At 42.8% G+C, this 20,635-nt stretch overlaps 1 protein-coding gene across 1 annotated transcript; it reads right to left on the bottom strand.

Annotated features, from left to right (window-relative positions):
* Positions 1-3,215: 3,215 nt before the first annotated feature.
* patl1 (PAT1 homolog 1, processing body mRNA decay factor) lies at positions 3,216-20,635 on the bottom strand. The gene is made up of 20 exons (XM_050045577.1): positions 20,548-20,635; positions 15,439-15,544; positions 13,068-13,295; positions 12,655-12,918; positions 11,860-11,948; positions 11,525-11,605; positions 11,149-11,349; positions 10,037-10,138; positions 9,242-9,328; positions 8,440-8,660; positions 8,106-8,250; positions 7,321-7,438; positions 7,125-7,222; positions 6,837-6,896; positions 6,597-6,742; positions 6,323-6,482; positions 5,894-6,019; positions 4,155-4,246; positions 3,825-3,974; positions 3,216-3,595 (listed from the first exon to the last, which is right to left on the bottom strand). Exons 1-20 carry the CDS (start codon positions 20,560-20,562, stop codon positions 3,574-3,576), a joined length of 2,511 nt encoding a protein of 836 aa, XP_049901534.1. The 5' UTR covers positions 20,563-20,635; the 3' UTR covers positions 3,216-3,573.

The raw sequence follows: 20,635 nt of genomic DNA, 5'->3' as shown, positions 1-20,635 counted from the left end.
GCTGACTGTTGTTTATTGAAGGAGTAGTGGCCGCTGCGGCACACTTTGATGGCTAATCTAGTTAAAGGGTCACCAAATGCTAACTTCTGAACACAAAAACTGAGCTAACTCTGGACAGTTATCTCATTAACCACATGTGCTTTTCATGTCAATTTTGACCAAGGACATCTGTTTGTAGCTCTTACATTATGAGAAACTGGAATTATATACACTGCTAAAAAAATGAGGGGAACACTTGAGGGATATCAATCTGTCCACGTAGAAAGCACGAGTGATTGTGAATCAGTTTTACCTGCTTTGGTGCAAATTTAAGTGACAACAGGTGCAATGGAGAGGCAAAAGTCAAGGGAATATACTGTATGGTGTCCACAGACAGTTGCTCTCTCCTTATCCTTCCTGACTGATTCTTCTCTAGTTTTGAGTTCAGCTAGTGTCCTTGTCACTACTGGTAGCATGAGGCAGTACCTGCAGGCCAATCAGGTTGCACAGGATATCCAGCTCCTTCAGGATGGCCCTGGGTTCCTCCTGGTGCAGGACAATGCCCGGCCTCATTTGGCCAGAGTGTGTAGGCATGACAAGGGAATAAATGCCACAGACTGGCCCTCTTGTTCCTCTGACCTAAATCCAATTGAGCACCCTTGGGACGTTATGTATCGGTGCATCCAATGCCGCCAAGTACCGCCACAGACTGTCCAGGAGCTCACTGATGCCCTAATCCAGGTCTGGGAGGAGATCCCCCAGGACACCATCCACCAACTCATCAGGAGCATGTCCAGACGTTGTCAGGAGTGCATACAGGTACACAGGGGGCCATACACGCTACTGAGTCATATTATGAGTCGCCATTGTAAATTTCATGCAAGTTTAATCAGCTTACGATTTCATTTTTTCACTTTGATTTTCGATGTGATTTTGAATACAGCCCTGACTGGGTTGATGATTGTGGTTTCCACTTTCTGTTGTTTCGTCATTTTGTTCTCAACATGTTATACAATGTACATCAGTCAAGATTTTCAACATGAATAATTTGTTCATCAAGAGCCGATGTGTGATTTAAGTGTTCCCTTAATTTTGTTGAGCAGTGTATGTATCTTAAAGCCTGGAAGCCCAGACCCAAATCTAGAAAGATTTAGGGTCTGGCTATGAGTAATGCAAATGGCCCAACTCTAGGGGCGGCACCAAGCATGCATTTGAAAATATCACTGCAAGCAATTGGGTAACACTACGACCAATCAGAACAATACTTAGAGCTTAGCTACCAGCGGAGCTAACTAGTAGATTAGACTCTTGCCGTATCTGGTCAGCAAAACATCAAAAACGTCCTTCTTGCTAAGGAAAGATTTGAGCACCGTCTTCTGTTCCTCTTTTAGAGAAAAAGCCAAGTCTAACTCGTTCATTGTAGCGGCCAAAGCCGTTTCAAACAACTGGTGTTCATCTGTAGTCATCTTGCAATGTTTACTGACTGATTCCGGACTTCATCGTCGCAGCGCTGTCGTCATCTGTTTAGCTCGCCTCTGGCCTGCCTATATCAGATACACCGATGTGATTGGTGCAGCTCGGCTCCAACGGCATGGGTAATGAGCATCATTACTGATTGCCAGAGTGACTCGCTGAGCAAATTCAAATTGTGCTCTCGCGAGAATTCTGGATTTCCAGGGTATGTATCTTACATATAATGACGAAAACTCTGTCTGTCTGTGTGTGTGTGTGTCTGTTCCACATTTTTCTCCTCACTGACTTGGTCAATCCATGTGAAATTTGGCACAGTGGTAGAGGGTCATGGGAGGATGCGAATGAAGCAATATTACATCAATTGGCCAAAGGGGGGCGCTATAGCAACCGATTGAAATTGCAAACTTTGAATGGGCATATCTCATGCNTCGATTTTTACTAAACTTGGTAGATATGTAGAACAGGACACCTCGAGGTGACTGGTGACATTTAACTCTAATTGGCAACTGGGTGGCGCTATAACAACAGAACAATGCTTAAAAATGGCTAAAATGCGACCGATCGCTGTGGCTCCCCCTGTGGCTGAATGTTGTTGTTTTTTCAAATTTTTGGTATGACTAAGTCATGGTATGGTATGCTGCACTCAATGGGTATGGGCTAGTATGGATATATACACCAATCAACCAAAACATTAAATCCACTGACAGGTGAAGTGAATAACTTTGATCTTTGGTTCTGGCATTCATGTGGATACCACCTGACATGTTCCACCCACTCAAACACTGTTGCAGACCAAGTACCCCCCCCCCCCCATGGCAACAATACTCCCCAATGGCAGTTCCCCCCCCAGCAGAAAAAAGCAGCATGCCGCACACAGAAACTGTTTAGAAATGGCCTGTGGGAGCATGACAAAAAGCTCAAGGTGTCGACCTGGCTTCTAAATTTCCCAGATCCCAATCTGCTCAAGGATTCTTGTGATGTGCTGGTTCCCCAGATGACCCCCTAATCCAAGGTGGGGCCTCCTCGGATCGGACTTGGCTCTGACCTGTCGAGGCATGGACACAGGATCTCTGGGACTGTCCTGTTGTGTCTGGCACCAGTGCGTTGGCAGCAGATCCATTTAGTTTAGTGGGTTGTGAGGTGGGTTAATGGCACGGGCCACAGATGCTCATTCAGATTGGGATCTGGGGAGTTTGGAGGCCAGGTCGACACTTAGAGGTCTTTGTCACATTCCTTGGGCCATTCCTGAGTGATGTTTGCAGTGTGGCATGGTGCATTATCCTGCTGGGGGCCAATGCCCATTTTTAATGGAGTCAATGTGGACAGAAAGTGATGCTCACTTGCGCGCTGTTAGGGCACAGTATACAATTCATGTGAGGCATTTTATGTTAACAGATTTTTTAAAAAGCATGTGGAGTACACCTGCTACATGACACTGTTGTGTGTTTCTGGCATGGCAATATAAGACTCAGACAAATAAGCTCAGCAAGACATGTATGAAGTATTCAAAAAGTAATCCAAAGCATTTAGAATCTGTTACTTAGTTGAGTAATCTAATAAAATACATTAAGTACAATTCAGTGCATGTGTGCAGTAATCTGTAGTGAAATACATTAGTTACTCTGCCAACACTGCTGTTTCGGCTTCATTGATTTTGATCCTTTTTAGTAAACTGTCCATGGTGAGTCTGTCAGTGTCGAAGACCGAGGACTTATTGTTAAACACAATGTTTGGTTATAGCAGTGGAAGACTGGACTGAAACATTAGAAATAGAAATACTTTTTAATTTGAAGGTTCATCACAGGCATAATCGTAAACAAGATATTTAAAAATGCAGATTTCATAATCGTCATCATTCACTCGGTCCACCTCTCATGCGCTGTCACTGTCGTTCACTCACAGACAAACACACATCAGAGACTAAACAAAGAAAAACAAAAGTGACTACAGATTCTGCTGTATTAAAATTCAATCCACCATGGATTCACCTCAAGAGCACATGCGCACGCACACTCACTCACTCACACACTTAACACACACACTTGACTCTTCTGATACACGCACAAAAAGAAAGGTCTGCATCCGGTGGGGTGGGAGGGGGGTCGTTGTTTGTTGTAACTTCTACCTGGACAAAGCAGAGATCCTGAGAAAGGCAAAGAGAAAACTATTAGTTACACTTGATCACCAAATGTTACTGCAACAAGAAAAGAACATGTTTATTTAAGGAGCTCCTGATTCATCTTTACTCTGACATCTTTATGGAACACTTTATCAAAATTATTTAAAACACTTAACGCCGTTTTCAGTACAACCTGCTTGTTTTCTTTACGCTAGCTTGTCCAACCACTTTTGGTGAGTTGATATTGACTCACTGTAGCTTGTCCTGTAACAGCTCCAGCCTCTGCCGATCGACGTAGCGTGAGAAGAGGGAGAGCAGGTTAGGAGGGGTGAAGAGGGGAGGAGACAGGGATGAGGTGGGGACGCTGAGCAACTCCCTCGTTACTGAAAACACCAACTCAGTCCTGGAGGGAAACAGAACAGAGGTGAGTGTGGATTAACGGCGCAGGTGAAAGCATGAAGAGAAGAAGATAACAGGGAATGAAAACTAATTTAGTTTTGTCGCAGGGAACAAAGCCATTTCAGGATGCGTCATTAAACAAAACCACAAAGTAGCTGACATCACTAACACACAAAGTGCTTACCATCGATTGTCATCCATGAGTTGACAGTTGGGATCGGTGCTTTGCATCCTCTCTCCTTCACTCAGGATCAGATACAGCAGTGTCACACCAAACTAGACAGAAACAAACGAGAGGTGTGTGTAATGGGTGTGTTTGGTCACAGAAAAGGGTTGCATAGCGTCAGGCTATCGCAACACAGAACCCCTGAGCTTGCCTGACAATGACTAACTGTACAAACCTGCTATTTTTAAATAACCCATGGAGAAAGACTCTCACTGCAGCCTGTTCTATTTTGCTCTGAAAATGTCGGCGTGCAGCCTCGTTGTGTGGACACTAAACGAGGTGCAGACTTCCATCAGTGTCACCAGTAATGAAGAAATGCAGTGAGTGCTGGACGAAGCAGTGAGTGACAACAGATTTTAAATTGCCGTCAGCTGGTCACTTTAGCCCCTTTTACACTGCCAGATTTTTGTCGAATGTTGGGCCATTTTGCCGGCAAGCTGCAAGCGTTTAGACACACAGAGCTGGATTGGCGAGTTGCCCAATTTTCCGCCTCGTAGGGTAGACATATTGGCGGAACCTTTTTGGTCTAAAAAGAACCAGGCGCCCTTCTGCCATGGGAGGGGCTGTTGATGACTTGTGGGAAGAGCTGTTGCTGACACCGCACGTGCGACCCACTGGTGGTGGATAAACAGGAAACAGCTGATAGCAGGAATGAGCAGCTAGTAGCAAGAGGGAAACGCAAACCTGACAGACACTGTAAAGATGAGCAACTGGGGAGACAAGGAATTGCGTGCCCTCCTTGCCCTCGCAAACAAAGAGGCCATTAACCGTCAGATGACGGGGACGGTGAAGGACAGGCCGACTAATGAGAGAATCGCTGAAGCACTGACCAGCTGCAGCTTCCCTCCCACGTCACTGTTTATGTCACATGCTGAGCTACACGTTTTGTTACTTGCTCATGCCCCCCATTGCCCCGAAAAAGACACACATTCTGTTTAAACAAAAGTAGGCAGATGGCATTTCGCCGCACTCTCCGATTTTGTTTTTATACTGCCAATGCTGAAAAAAGACTGATTGGGCTTTCCTGCAAATTTGCACAATTCCTATTTAAAAGGGCTCTTGTCTTGTTGGTCTCTGAACCCCCCTGCTTTGGACTCTGAACTGATTTTCTACCATTTTCAGTCCTTTACCAGTTCACACTGCTATGTATCTGGACGTGCTGCATATCTTTTTTTGTTTTTCGGGAAATCTGCTTTACAGGCTTATGAGTTAATATTGCATTGAGTTATGACTGAGTTACTTTTAACACAGTTCACTTCTTCTGGGGGGGGGGGCGCATGCAGCAAAGGGCCACCGGCTGGAGTTGAACCCGGGCTGCTGCGGCATCAGCCTTGTACATGGGGCGCCTGCTCTACCACTAAGCCACCGGCGCCCCCTTCTTGTCTTACCTTTAACCTGACATGAACTGAACTGTGTCCTTGAACACATATCATCTGTGTATGAGAGACTTGCTTTGTAGCTGTTCCCATGACAGTTATCAGTGAACTGGAGGCCTCCCTTTTGCTCCTGCGCTTTTTTAAGTGGCTATACTCAAATCCTGGAGCTTTCTTAGTGGGTATACAGCTTATACCTGCGTATTGTGAAGGCTCTGTCAAATGTCTGTTTATTCTGTGAACCTACAGATTCTCAGAGAAGTTAATGAGTTGCTCTGTGTTCTACATCAGTCTGCAGGATTGTGTGTGTGTGTGTCTGTGTACCTTGTTGTGCAGTACTGTGGCCAGTTGGCCCTCATTGCCCTGAAGCTCCTGGAGCAAGTCTGTGAGGGCGGAGCTCGACAACGCCTGGATCACTGCAGAAACTGGCTCAACTAACCAGCACAGCACCTGAGCAAGAGGGCAGAGACAGAGGATGAAAGGCAGCTGCTGGAGAACAACATGCAGTCAGCTGTGAAGCCACAAACGTTCGTAGTTTATCAAACTGGGTCTGTTTCATTGTGCAGAAGATTTTTTAGCGATGTGAATGATAATAATTGAGAAACTACAGAACAAGACAAATATTTAATGTGTCTTACCTGTAGGGAAACTATTAAATTCAGACTTGAACGGTGTACTGTCCGTTCAAGTGGTGACAGATAAATTAATAGGTCTTATTTCATCAGACTGAATGTTGCATCCTGAATTGGTTACCTGGTCCTGCTTGTCCTTCTTGGCCAGGGCAGGAAGGTTGCGGGAAATCGCCATGACAACGGCAACAGCCTGGGCTGAGGGCAGGAAGGGGAGCAGCCTGGAGATGAGTCGCTTGCCCTTCCTCACTGACATGATCATCACACACTGCTCATCACTCACTCTTATCAAGAGGAAGAGAAAAACAATTTGTGAATGCACTGGGCATATCTGAGGTGTTTTAATGATCTCTAGAATAAAGATTGCAAGTGCAGCTCTTGAAGGTAATGTGTCCTACCTGTCGTCCCACTCCTTCTCTCGCAGAGAGTTGCACAGCTGAACCGTGTTGATTTTATGCTGCTCCAGAAGAGCCTCCCTGTCCTCCTCTGGCGCCAGGACAAAGCGCTTCTCAAAGTCTTGAACCTCCAGCAGCAAACTGTACATCTGGAGGACAGAGGAAAGTGTCACACAGACATATTCAGGATCCAGGAGTCCAGTTTAAACACCTGCTCGACATGAACAGCCGTCCTCTTCTTACCTTCTCCACAGTGTAGAGTATCTGTCGCCTCTTATTCCAAACCTGCTTCTCTCTTTTCTCCTGGAAGCAGACAGACAGAAAGGGAAAACTGATAAAGAGGTATTCAAAACTGACCAGAAAACTTACTTCAAATGGGCAATGATTAAAGGTATACTACGCAGGATTTTGCTTTGACTTATGGGAAACTAAAGCTTCAGAAAACAATGCTGTGGAAACATCTTCTTACACAAACAGAACATTATGTGCACGCCTTTAGAAGAACAGAAACAGTGAATCATAGAAACTGACCTCGTCATCTGTGCGCGTCGTCACCACAGCATCAATCATCTTGCGGGGGTTGTTAACGCTGGAGACTGTCAGCTTACCCAGAGAGCCTGCAAACTGAACTGTAGACAAACACACAGATTATCTAGTATCGTGTGTGTGTGTGTGTGTGTGATCATGTACTATGAGTGCAGATAATATTGTGGTGCGTCATGTTTACCTGGTCTGTAGGTGTGTTCAACTTTGGCGACCTGTGGAGTGATCAGTTTGGTGGTGTGCTCCTTCTTGCTGCTGTCTCTCTCTCTCTCCTGACGCTTCTCCATCTTTTCGTAGTAGTTCTGAACACACACACAATAATGTCTTGTGACATTTTCCATAGCCTGATGTGACGTCTTCAAATTTAATTTTCTACAACAAACGTTCAACCTGAATTTTGAACAGTAACGTCAGCTAAAGTGAAAGCCAACCCCAGATGCACTCTCATTTTGGATTGAGCTTTGTACGCTTGGCATTTCGCCTCACCATATTGCACGTTGTGTCTCTTATATCACCAAAAGTCATAGTTAAAGACACTTGCAGGATGTTTTTACAACAAAATACACCCTCTTGGCTATCAAGGTTCACGCAAATCCTCTAAAAGTCTCTGATACAACACCACTGGCTGGAATGTGGGAAATTACCACATCCTCAATCCTGGCAGTTAGCCAAAAAATATAAATAAATAAATGCATATACACAGTGTGAAAAGCAATTGGAAGACGTCACCTCAATCTATAGCAAAATACGCTGCTCATTTTTCCCTATTTTCTGACATTTTACGGATTAAACAATTAATCAGAAAAATATGAAAATAATCTTTTAGCTCCAGCCCTGATTATTTGTACATCCCTCTCTAAACTGATTAAGATCAGTGATACCCAACCAGAACAAGACAAACATTAAAAGACAAAGATATTTCGAGCCCTCTAAATGACTGCAGGGTAACTACAGTATTTAAAGACCAACCTGATAGTAGTAGTCATCCAGGTAAGGGTCAGTACTCTGCAGCTGCATCATCTGGATCTTAGTTACCCATTCCTTCTCTTTCTGAGTCATAAGGTTACTGTAGGGGTCCCTGCTGCGCCGGTCTCCTCCAGTCCTGCCACGGTCCCTACAGGGAGGTAAAGACACAAAGATGACATCATCTATTCGGTAGCCTATTGAATGCAAGTCAAAAGCAACAGCTGCCATTTTCTGCTCCGATTGATGTTTTGCATTTAACCTGCCAGAGGACATGTTTAAGATAATGCTGCTTGTTGTGTGTGCTGTGTGAGCTTGTGAGCTATTAACATTTGCTTACCCTCCCCGGTTCTGCATGCGCTGGGTGAGCATGCGGCGGTGCTGGGGGTGGAGGTGGGTGGTGTTGTGCCGGATGGGTGGTGTGTGGTTGGGGGGGCCGTGAGGGGGTGGCAGGCCCATTCTGTGACCAAGTGGAGGAGGAGGGCCCCCGAAGAATGGCCTGAAACCACCACCACCGGGTAACAAAGGAGGCGCCGGACCACCGCGAGGAAAACCAGCCACCTGGAGAGACACAGATGATTACCCAGCGTGAGAGAAGAATTCATGTGATTCAGGAGTAACCTATTGAAGTATTAGTGCTGCTGTGACAGTATCCCTATTTTCTTGAAACACAAGTTCTGCCCGCATAGTGGGGTTGCATCATGAAGTCACTGTTCCTGTGTGAGTGTCAACGTGGTGGAGACGCTAAGCATAGTTTTTCATTACATGACTATTTTGGCACCATCATTTACCTGTCAGTGTCGCCACATGGAAAAACCTATTGCATTTGGAGCTTGACAGGTTTTAGTTTTCAACCCTGATGGCGTGTGTATATAAAAAAAATGTCTTATTCGTCTGTCGTCTTATTCTGGCAGTCTTTGTGATGTATTGATTGGACATGTATATGTACATTCTGCAATGACTATGAAAATATGATCTATTGGTCAGCATTAGTAGCAACCACATTACTCAGGAGAAATCATTACAGTTATTTTATTCTCACTGACTTGCGCATAACCGAAGTTGTAATGCATATCTAAGAAACATGGAATTACCTGCACCAATCTAAAAAGACAGTGTTTCTGAGTGTGTGTGGTACAAACCTGAGAGTTAAGCAGCTGGGCCCGTTGAATCTGAGACAGGACAGGACCAACACCAGGAGGGAACGGACCACGACACAGAGGAGAGTTCTGAAAACAGCATATAGAAACTTCATATCCCTGAATACTGAAAACGGAAGTTGGTTTGTCTCTCCCATCTCTGCTCCTTGTTGTAAAGGAAAAAATTGACACTTTTGTATGTAAGCTTATTTGCTTTCTTTCCAGGGATTAGATGAGAATAATAAAGCTAACACCAGCCTGCGAACTCAGCTCAGCATCAAGGCTGGAAACAGGGAACCAGCTAGCCTGTCTCTGTCTGACTGACAGTAAAAAGAAAAATCCCCCTACCAACACCTCTAGAGCTCACTAATTAACATGTTACACCTAATTTGTTTAAAAATGACAATTTGTTGTTTTACAGGTACTAAGCTATGTATCGAAGTAATTTTTGGGGGACCACTTTTCAGGCAACCAGTGAAGACTCCAGGATGTTGGTCTCAGCCAAGACATGGTTCTGCAAATAACTTTCCTGTAAAGTAGCTGATATAAAATGATAAAAATTCATATCCTAACACCACATCAACGCCATGTTAAGCTTTCACTGTGATCTAATAAGCTCAGTTTACCATTTTAGAAATGTTAAATTAAAGACGTGACATTTACTGAAGGTCTATGACCTGCAAATCCAGCTAAGTTGTTGGTTTTGTTTGTGCCATTAAAAATAAATTGATGTTCTTTGATTAAATGTACATACAGAGCTGAAAACCGAGGGGAGGATGGAGGAGAGGAGGAACTCACAGCTATATTGAGGAGGGTGTTGGGTGACACACGCTCAGGGAAAGGAGGAGGGTATCTGTGCTGGACCGGGGCTCTCACATGAACCGCCGTGGGATGGTGGATCTACACACACACATACACATACACATACAGGACAAGATTAACAGAGACAAAGCCAACTACATGTTACTTAATCACAACATGATGTGGAATGGAAACTACTACCATTAATGAGACTGCTAGACACGCTATGATGAGATTAAATGACAACACCAAGTACACAGCATATGACTCCATGTCTTTGAAGTCCAGGTAAAGCAAAAATAAATATGTGTGATGAGTTTGTCACACCACAGAAAAAACACTGTTATTAACCACCCAGACAGTTGTAAACTTAGGTTTCAAAATCATGGAAAAAAGGCGCTTTGGACATGTCCGCTGAAGGAGCTTGGACAAAGGTCGAGCCATTGCGAAGCGACGGACTCTCGTTAGCAGCTAACTCAGTAGCACAGTGACATACACACACCTATAGATGAAGAACAAGCCGTCACGCAGCAACACGCTCTCGTTAGCAGCTAATAGCAGCACATACAGTCTAAGGTTGCACAGCACACACACCCTCTAACCCAAAGAACGAAACAGCCACTGTGCAGCGATAGACTGTCGTTTAGCAGCTAATGTTAGCACAAAGCACGCGCCCACAGGAGTAAACAGTGACTGTCAGAGGGCTGAGTAACCAATATGAGCTCCAAGATTAAAAGGTACGTTAGCGATGGCTGTTTGGCTTGTTTATGTTTCTCTATACATTTATTAGACTGGATGAGATAAGGGAGTTCATGGAACCCAGCTAACTCGCCAGGGCTAAACAAAACGACACTGATGCTGTGTGCTCTAACGTTAGTAGTAATATAATTATTATATATTAAGGGGGTGGTTATAATAAGGATGGCTCCAGTACGTCATCAAGCAAGCTTTAAAGCCCGCCAAAAATATCCTGGACACACAAATGTTTTTGGGACATGGGATTAAGTGTTTATTCGTTCCTTAGAAATAATGAAACGGGGGGAATGATGGAGGAAAAAATGTCATTAAAGAAACACTGTACAATGAGAGGAGCAGGTGTTGTTACTCACCTGATGATTCAGGGCGTGGCTCATTGGCTGTTTAGGCGGGGTCCCGATGGGCACTGCCCTCACCGGAGGGGAGCCAATCACGGGGGAAGAAGAGCGCGGAGGTGGGACCCTCTCTGACAAATCCCGTCCTTCATCATTCCTGCCCTGAGGAGGTCGTTTAGGGAGGCCCACCTCCTTGATTATAGACATCAGTGGACTATCCTGAAGAGGAAGAAGACAGTAAATATGATATTAGAAGAATACAAATGACTTGCTTAAAATCAAAACCTTGGTTAAGCCATTTTGTAATTGACACCATATTTCAGGTGGTGCAAGAGAAAAGTTTGAATAATATTTGAAAAGGTTAAATAAAGAGTGAAGAGTGAGTGTCCCTCACCTCCATGTGTGTGACCAGTCCGGGGGTGACGCTGACTGGACCAAAACCCATACTGTTCTCCCAGATACTGTGAGAGTTCATCTAGAGATAGAGAGAGAAATTAAAGTTAGGGGTCCTGAAACAAAAAGATTTTACAAAGGTTAAATAAATGTTACTGCAGTGAGCTGGTTTCTTGTCCCACCAGAAATAAAAACACAAAAGTTTAGCAAGCGTCTTATCCCCCTTGTCTCTTTGCATAATCTGACGTAGAATAAATATAAGGTGACTGCTTTGCACACCTTTAAAATACTGGTATACAGAACGGTGCACAGAAATAGTCAGTTGAAACAACTAACCTGGGCCATGGGAGCAGTCCCTCTGCGCAGTAAGTGCTGCTGCTGTTGGTAGCTGAGCATGGACGATGGAGGAGGGCCAGGAGAAAGGCCTGGAGGAGGAACAGAGTACAGCAGAGTTTAATAAAACATGGCCAACACAGTAGAATAAACAACGCTGTCGCAAGTAGCTGGAAATAGACTGTTGTGTCTGAAGGTAAATTTGTAGCAGTATAACACTAACAATCACATGGTGACAAAACAGAAGATATATTTTTAGCTTGACAACGACACCTCTGCACTGATCAGACTGAACGGAAGGCACGGACTCTTATTTTATGTTTATATTATGATCAGGGACGCACCAAGCAGGAAAATCTGGGCCGATACCGATGTACAAACAATTTGGCCGACAGCTGATAGTAATGTTTTTTGTTATTTATATTTTGTGCCAGAGAAACAAAGAAATCTTCATTATAAAAAATGTTTAAGTCATTCAGCCCTTAATAACACTGCCTTTGAATGAGCACAAATTTAATCATTCAAACCTATAAAAAAAAAACTTTTAAATGACCCTCTTTCACATGAAAACATCTTTTTAAAAAGTGACTGCTTCAGAAGCTCTTTAACTATATATAATACATCAAAATTTCCTCTCTAATATCAATTTTACATTGCCGTAAAAACACCAAACAATTGTATGTATTCAAATTTCTCGCCAAAGACTCTTTTTTACAAGACCACATTTGAACATATAATGAGAAAATCAAAATTAACCTTGTCACCAGAACAATTAAAAGGGATTGCATTCATTCTGACCTGAGGTGGAGTGCCCAGGAGGCAGCTGGTGCTGGGGGTGTTGGGGATGCTGGTGCGGCTGAGTGGGGTGTGGGATGGAGGAAGGCTGGGGCAGGACTCTGGGTCGGTCCAGGCCCTGCAGAGCAGACAGGCTGGTTCCTGAAGAGCCGGGGGATGGACCAGGTCTCTCAGCCGCTCCGACCCCAGCGATGGCCGGGTCAGCCTCCAGGATGAGTCTGGCCAGAGACTCGGCCAGGTCACCTCCCCCTCCTCGGTCCTCCACATCTGAAACCACAGTTTTACTTTGGATTTTCTCACCTGGTGTATTATTGCTCTACTTAGCAACCAGTCAAGACAAATGTCTGAATTCTGAGAGTTAAACACAACTCCTGAGTCAAGTTCGCTAGCAGTATCGTTCTAATCACATCACTGACCTGATGGAGGCAGTCTGGAGGAAGACAAGGAGAATTTGAGGGTAGGGAGGGAAGATGGATGGGGAACATGGCCCACAGAAGAAGGGACTTGGGTGGAGGACAGGTCTTCAGCTCCTCCTAAATCGGATTCTCCTCCCATCACCCCTCCTCCTAACCCCAGCCCTGCTCCGAGCCCGTCCCTCTCATCGAGCTCAGCAAGGCGTTTGTGTTCCTCTTGCCAGTCGTCATCTGGAAGAGGAGAGGAGCCAGAAAGAGGAGTTGTTTATTCTATGGCGATTAATCATCTTATGTAAAGTTCTAGGGACAGATTTGTGCTTTGTTTGGCTTCCAACTTTGACAAATAGTCTCAAAGGTGGTTTCACAATCACAGTGCTCTTGTTGTGTTTTTATGAAGGTGACCAACAACCATAAAGAACACCCAAACAAGGTGCAACAACAAGAACTGCCCGACAGCTCCGGGCCAGAAAAAAGTAACATTGGGCGAGTAAATACAATCAGCCAGTTGCCTAATCGGGGCCAGCACTCGATATATATACTACCGACCCGTAGTTGAGAGACCTCTGGTTTCTTTAGGCTAACTCAATTAGCTTTAGCTTGGCTCGTAGCTGGTAACTAGCTTTTACAGTCCTCCAGTTACATCATGATGATAAAGATATGCTTTTTTCCATCTGTGCAGCAAACACAGAGCACAGCCCTTTTTTTGCACTTCATTGTGTCTGCAGCACTTGCTGGACTGGCTAGGGTACTTTTCTACACTCACACGCACTGGAGAGTCTTACTTCCCATAGCTAACGCCACCAGACTACATCACACACACACACACACACACGTAACCTGCCTTAAAGGGGAGAGCTTGGCCAGTCCCATTAGTCATGGAAAATGAGAACTCTACAAGTTTTCCTTTTGTATGAAGCAGCGAAAAATGTGGTAGCCCGGCATGTTTGCCTTTCTTGACATCACACATCCTGTGATGCTGCAATTACTCATGAGCACATTGCAGTGCTGAAGATAAATTTATGTGCTGCAGCTCTAGACCAAAATACAGATTTCCACTAGTCAAATGTCCATTACTTGGCCCAGCCAATTCTCTTCTTTGTCTTGGTCTCCCTCAGTTGTGGTTTCTTTGCAGCAATTCAACCATGAAGGCCTGATTTACAGTCTGCTACTTTGAACTCTGTGAAGCATTTATTTGGGCTCTAATCTGAGGTGCCATTAGTTGCCAATTTCTGAGGCTGGTATGTCTAATAAACCTATTCTCTGCAGCAGAGATACCTCTTCCTTATCTGGGGCACTCCTCGTGAGAGCCAGTTTCATCAAAGTGTTTCATGATTTTTATGACTGCACAGAAAGACACATTCAAAGTCTTAAAATTTTCCGGACTGACTGACCTTCATGTCATAAGTCGGAGATATAATGCTTTTAACCACGAGTTTACATGCACATGATGGCTGCCTTGCATCACCTTCAGCTGTTTGGACTGTTGGTTGTGCATGTCCTCAGAAATTAACGCAATGTGTTTGCAAGATGTAATATTGACATGTATGGCTGAGGCAGTGTTGGCAGGATGAGAGACAGAAACTTACTACTGTCAAGATATGCTTTGATCATAACACCTATGATGGCACAGCTGTCACTTTTTCTGCCATGATCCACGCTGATCTCAGTATTAACAATACAGTAACCTCCTTTAGTGTCGCCATGTTTATGTTTACATCATGCAGATGTGACATGTAACATGTGTAGTGCATAGGCAAGCATGTGATAATTCTGTTCACGACCTAGCCAGTTGTCTATGTAAATGCGTGACTAAAAAGCAAGTATATCTCCAGCCTTAAACTAAGGTTGGACTGTCATTTCTCTTGACTTAGTTGAGAGGGTCCTGCTATGATATGGATTACTACAGTAGTCAAACGGGGTTATTTGCTGCATACTAACGCCACCTCATCACATCACAAAATCCGCTTTTTAGCTTTTGACTGGGCACACCTGTTAATTAAAAACCATTCCAGGAGTGTACATCATAAAGCTGTATAGGATAATGCAAGGAGTGTGCAAAGCTGTCAGGCAAATGGTGGCTACTTAAAAGAATCTAAAATATAAAACATACCATGTGTTATTTCATAGTTATGCTGTCTTTAGTGTTAATCTAGGTCATAGAAAATAATAAAAAATAAAGGAAAACTAATGAATGAGGTGTGTCTAAACCCTTGACTGATACTATGAGTAAGTGTGAGTTCTGTTAGACCACTGTCTTGAAAGTTAACTCCATTAAAATTATGTAATTATGAATAAACATACGCACATTAATTCTGCATGTCCTGGACTAAAGTGATTTAATGTTAACACACTTTATGTTGTACACGTAACTTACCGATGGCCCCGGCTCCGAAGGTGTCGTCATTGAACTGATCAATTTCATCTTCCTCCTCTACGAGCCCCTCGTCTTCCTCCTCCAACGTACAGTCTTCATCCAGGGACTGCAAAGACAGCAGGGAGGACAGATGAAGGGACAAGAAGGAAGAAGGAAAGGGCAAATGACACAAATGAGATTGTTGAACTACTCCTGAAACAGGCATGATCAATCAATCAATTTAGCTGTCCCATGAAGTCACACAAGGTAGCCTATATCTCCAGTTAAATGTGATCTCATCAGTTCCTTTAATATGCGCACTGTAATTTAAACCCTTTACTGCTCCTTTTATGTTGTAGGCTGCTGCTTTATTATTGTCCATGTTTCCAGACTGGCTTCAGTGCGTGTTTATGTCATCCTGGATAGTTCTAGTAATTTCTGGTTTCTGGTCGTGGAATAATTTCTCTGTAGTTTTGGGTACAGCTGCTTCTGTTGTTTTACACATTAAATGAATTTGTTACTGGTGATGTCAACGTCGGTGCCCTGAAACAGTCTGTGCCATGTATTGAAGATTGCAGGGCAAACTCTGACTGGCCTGACCACCTCCTGACCTCTTGCATCATTTGAGGCATGCGTCGTAGTTTGTTTACATGTTTTGACCTCAGCCAGATGGCCGTATGGTCGCTTTACCCAGATGCAGGCAGCAATTCTGCTCTGTAGCTGCCTCTGAGTGGTGTACTGACGTGATCCAGAGTGTTTAGTCCCTTGTGGCAACAACAGGAACAGGATAACATTTCAGTATTCTCATTGCCTTATTCATTCCAATGTAGATGGACAAGAGATGGTATTGCTTGTCCATGAAGTTGGGATTGTAGCTTGTACCCATCTTCTCCACCTTTTCGTTAATGTTTACATTTGAAGACCTCGACGGGCCAGGTAGCAGAGTTGGCAGACGGATAATGGTGACTTGATTCCCCATCCTCATGAGTAACCCTGAGCCATATGCCATCACCATCCAATGGCAATCACAAAAGTTTCAACCAATATTTGTCAAATAAATGTAAGTGCATAAATTTGGAGATTGGATGACAGGGTTGGGCCAGTGTAAAAAAACATAAAAACCAGTCTGATATTCAGCCAAACACTGGACCAGTACACCGAATTTACCATTAGGTGTCGCACTGTCGCCAACTCAGCAGCCAATCTGAGGTAGAACACAACCGTGGGGTCCCAACAGCAAAAAAGCATCCGCTTATCACCACCAGCGACTGTCAAATCTCAGAGCTCTCTGTCCATATTGAATCCCTTTAATAAGCACCTGTTATGTCATGTAAACTAATGTGACAAAAGATGTCAGGCGCACACTCTAAGAAACTAACTCTGGTGTGCGCTCCTCCTCTCTCTTCACGTCATGGAAACTAACCACGTAATTATCAGCTGTGCACTCGAGATCAGACTGGACATGTAACCACGTAAAAAGATGGGTAATTACTTGCGATCTTCCTCCACTTTTCAAGAGATAACTCATTTTATATTGTGATAATTACTGGAAATGACAAATTGCAATACAGCCAAAAGCAAATAGGTCATTAGGCAATCTCCCTCCAGCAAGCTGCCACCTTATTTAGGTTTTTGTAAAAGTGAAATAAGAATGTTTCGTACGATAGTTTCACATTTCAGCGTCATCAATCAGCTGTTCCTCGTCCATGCAGTGCTTTCAAAGCAAGCCACAGGAATAAACAGAAGCAGGGCGTCCATGTTGGATGCTTTGTGTCCTAACCAGTTGCACAGCGTTGCTTGCAGCCAGTAAGGACACTGCTTTTGTCAGCTTCAAATACAAAATGTTGCCAATGTTACTAGCCACCAGTGGCTGCTTGATTTGTTTCCCTCACCAGCCAAAAAACAATCTACTGAGTGAATGGTAGACTTTGAAATCCACCGGACACAGTGGCAGGTGTTAAAAAAAAAAAAAAAAAAAAAAAGAGTTAAAAACCCCGTCCTGATTGGTGCAGTTTCAGTTTTTGCGAGAGACTAACTCTGCCATGTCTCATCACCCAAACAAACAAAATGTGCACCGCTAGTCCCCCTCCCCATCTCTACTGAAATTTTATTTCCTTCATGTTGTCAGCCCTGGCTCGGCTGTAAATAGCGCACGGCATGTCAGACACTTGTGGCTCAGTTAGTCAGTTAATAAACAAACATAATATTTTGTTAATAATGTTGTCACACAGCTTATTACTAATGAAAACTGAAATTGAATTTCACCTCAGGGGGATTAATAAAGTATATAAAATTTTAAAAAATCTAATTAATTAAATACAAATAGATTTCGCGCTGTCGTGTTGTCAGCAAAGGTTGCTAATGTTGGCTACTTTTTAATTTGCCAGAATGTGTCACATAAACAAATATTGGTTCAGCCGGTTTGCATAAAATCAAACTGGTTTAAGCTTGTACACCGGACCAGTAAAACCGATCACTGGCTCAACTCTACGGAGGAGATCCATGCCTTCATTCTATCTGTAGATTCAATGGCAAGTCATGCCAAGAGTCAGTTCATGAAGAAACTGATGCGTCTCTCCATTAACACAAAGATCATTAAAGAAATACTTAACCCTCATAATGACCTTTCGTATATCAATTAGTCATGCCATGTTTCCTTGAATTTATAGATTTTTTTTTTTTTCACAAGCCTCCACAGAAAACATTTAACATACTGATTCATTGATTGATTGGGGTCCACGTTTAACAGCAAAATTACATCCAAACATCTGTTTATAAAAATTATTTATCAAAAACCTCACAATGAAAAACTGAAATGAAAGTGAAACTTATCTATGCTGTCTTCAAAGCCAGGCACCAACACTAAGGCTTTGTAGTAAAAATGCATTTATTTGTAAAGTATTGAGCATATGACTGGATAAATGAGTTGTCTGAGAGTTTGTAAACAAATCATTTGGTATAGTTATGCTGCTGTTAAACATGGTCCCCAATCAATCAATAAATCAATAAATCAATCAAATGTTTGCAGTTTTCCGTGAAGTTTTTTTTCACAAATCCAAGGTAACACAGCGTGACAAGTGTTTATTCTGGGGGTGAAGTATTCCTTTGTTACAGCATGTTAGCTATTTGACAACTTAGGTCATATCTGTCAGCTTGCCTTTGTGATTTTTAAAATATAAAACAGTTCATGATCTAAAATGTACATGAACATGGGCTCCAAATGCAATATTAAACCATAAACCATAAAAATTTATGGACATTTTGACTTCAATAGCAAAATCAATCTGCCACTGGTAGTGCCACAGACAGCAGTATGAAGTAGGGCTGCAGCAATATACTGGTTTCAAGGTATACTGTGAAATCAAAGTTGATGGTTGTCATACCGTGTATATTTGCCTATCTATGATATTTTAATAAATTCAACTGGATGGAGAATCTCCCCTTTATCTTAGTTATTTTTAAAAAGGAGACTTTTTACTTATACTCCCATTAAAAAATGGTTTTAAGTTCCAGCTGTAGTAATAAAGTGTTTGTTCAATCAAAGATAACCCTTATGTTTTCATTCCTGTATGGGTCATTTTGACTGATAATACTTTAACGTCTGTTATACCCCAATATTTTCCGGTGGGAATCACCAGAGGTTCTACGATACGATTACCACAATACTGAGGTCACCGTACAATATTGTTGTGATCTTAAACACGTTGCGATATGCTGAGTATCACGATAAAATATATGGCGATATATTACATTTTTTCAACCGTAAATTATGTCCCAGATGGAGAACTTTGTCAACATCTGGATTATCTAATGGGAGGGGGATCATTTTTGTTTAGTTTTTACTGAATATTTAGGTTGACATGTAAAACTATATCACTTATTCTTTTGCAATTTTATTTTCTTACATTAATGATATACAAATATTTTTACTACTTTGTCATATCATCAGTAATATAGTTATCGCAAAAATATCTTGGTATTATTTTAGGGCCATATTGCCCACCCCTATGTGAATCTGCGGTGGTTATTGTAGCATAACAGCCTGTCACAGGTTACAGCGTGATGATTAGAGGAGAGATGGCAGAGCTTAAAAGGTCCACGTGGAAAAAACAACAACTAAATCATTTAAGATTTTGCTAAAAGAAGGAAAGTGCCTGTTGGTTTATTATGCCAGAGTGCATTTTTTTGTATTTGGGAGCTGTTTAAATGTGCAATTTGTGTGATTTTATTTTGTTCTACTATTAATATTGTATACAGAATCTGAATCTCACTGTGAGTCACTGCTGTTGTTCACACACTTAAGAAATGAGGGATAATTTTTCCTTAGTTTTGACTGAATATTTAAAGGCAAACTGTTAGGTTGACATGTAACTATCTACCTTTTTTGTAGCAGTTTAATTTTTTAAATTAATAATATACATATTTTTACTAACTTGTCATATAGTCAAGAATACGCCCACACCTATTATAAGCTAAAATATATGGCAGAGATACAGTAAATACTTTGTCAGAATAGCTATTAGCCTGATATTGGTTACATTAGTTAGCCGTGTCAGCAGTGACCTAGCATGATTTCTCACTGGCTAAACCATCACAAGCAGGCTGACTGACTCGAGCCATGAACACATAAACTTCACAAAACGTTATATATTCCAGTTAGTAGCTCCCCTTTAATCTATCTGTTAAAATAATATGAATATACATAACTCAGGAGCTTCTGACACCCTGTAAATAGCAAGAGAACCTGTTAGCTTCAATGCTAATGCTGACGTTACATCACGCAGGACCCACGTCGATGTAAAACTGCTGCCCTACAACCACCCAACATGACACAGATTAACAACGCTTATAACTATCACACATTTCATATGTTAGATTAATTTATGACACACTGAGATCATCCTTGTCACCAGGGGAAGGGAGCCCCTCACCTTCCCTGTGGTTCATGTCACCAGGCAAGCGGGCTGCTTCACAGGCCGCCGACCGCATTGAAATTGGCAGTCGCATAAACAATAGACAACATTCACCGTACAGATCACGCGCAGGCTGGAAAAGACACCAGCTCTCTGCGACACACCTGAAATCATCCTCAGGTGAGGGGTAACACGCGTGTTGGGGAAAAATACTCACCTGAAATCGAAACATCTATCTTTAGGATTTCGGGAAAAGACGTGCATCAGGAGCGAGGCGGCGCGCAAATGACGCAGCAGGGACGTCT

Source organism: Epinephelus moara, chromosome 5, assembly GCF_006386435.1.
Source record: "Epinephelus moara isolate mb chromosome 5, YSFRI_EMoa_1.0, whole genome shotgun sequence".
Lineage (NCBI taxonomy): Eukaryota > Metazoa > Chordata > Actinopteri > Perciformes > Serranidae > Epinephelus > Epinephelus moara.
The sequence above is the reverse complement of the archived record's forward strand: the minus strand, read 5'-3'. Positions and strand labels throughout refer to the sequence as shown.

What these genes read in the sequence shown, in the direction of transcription:
- patl1 (XM_050045577.1), bottom strand. An exon ending in GACTGGTCACACACATGGAG is followed by an intron (nt 11,350 to 11,524) that starts GTGAGGGACACT and finishes CTTCCTCTTCAG; the next exon opens with GATAGTCCACTGATGTCTAT. An exon ending in TACTCTACACTGTGGAGAAG is followed by an intron (nt 6,743 to 6,836) that starts GTAAGAAGAGGA and finishes TCTGTCCTCCAG; the next exon opens with ATGTACAGTTTGCTGCTGGA.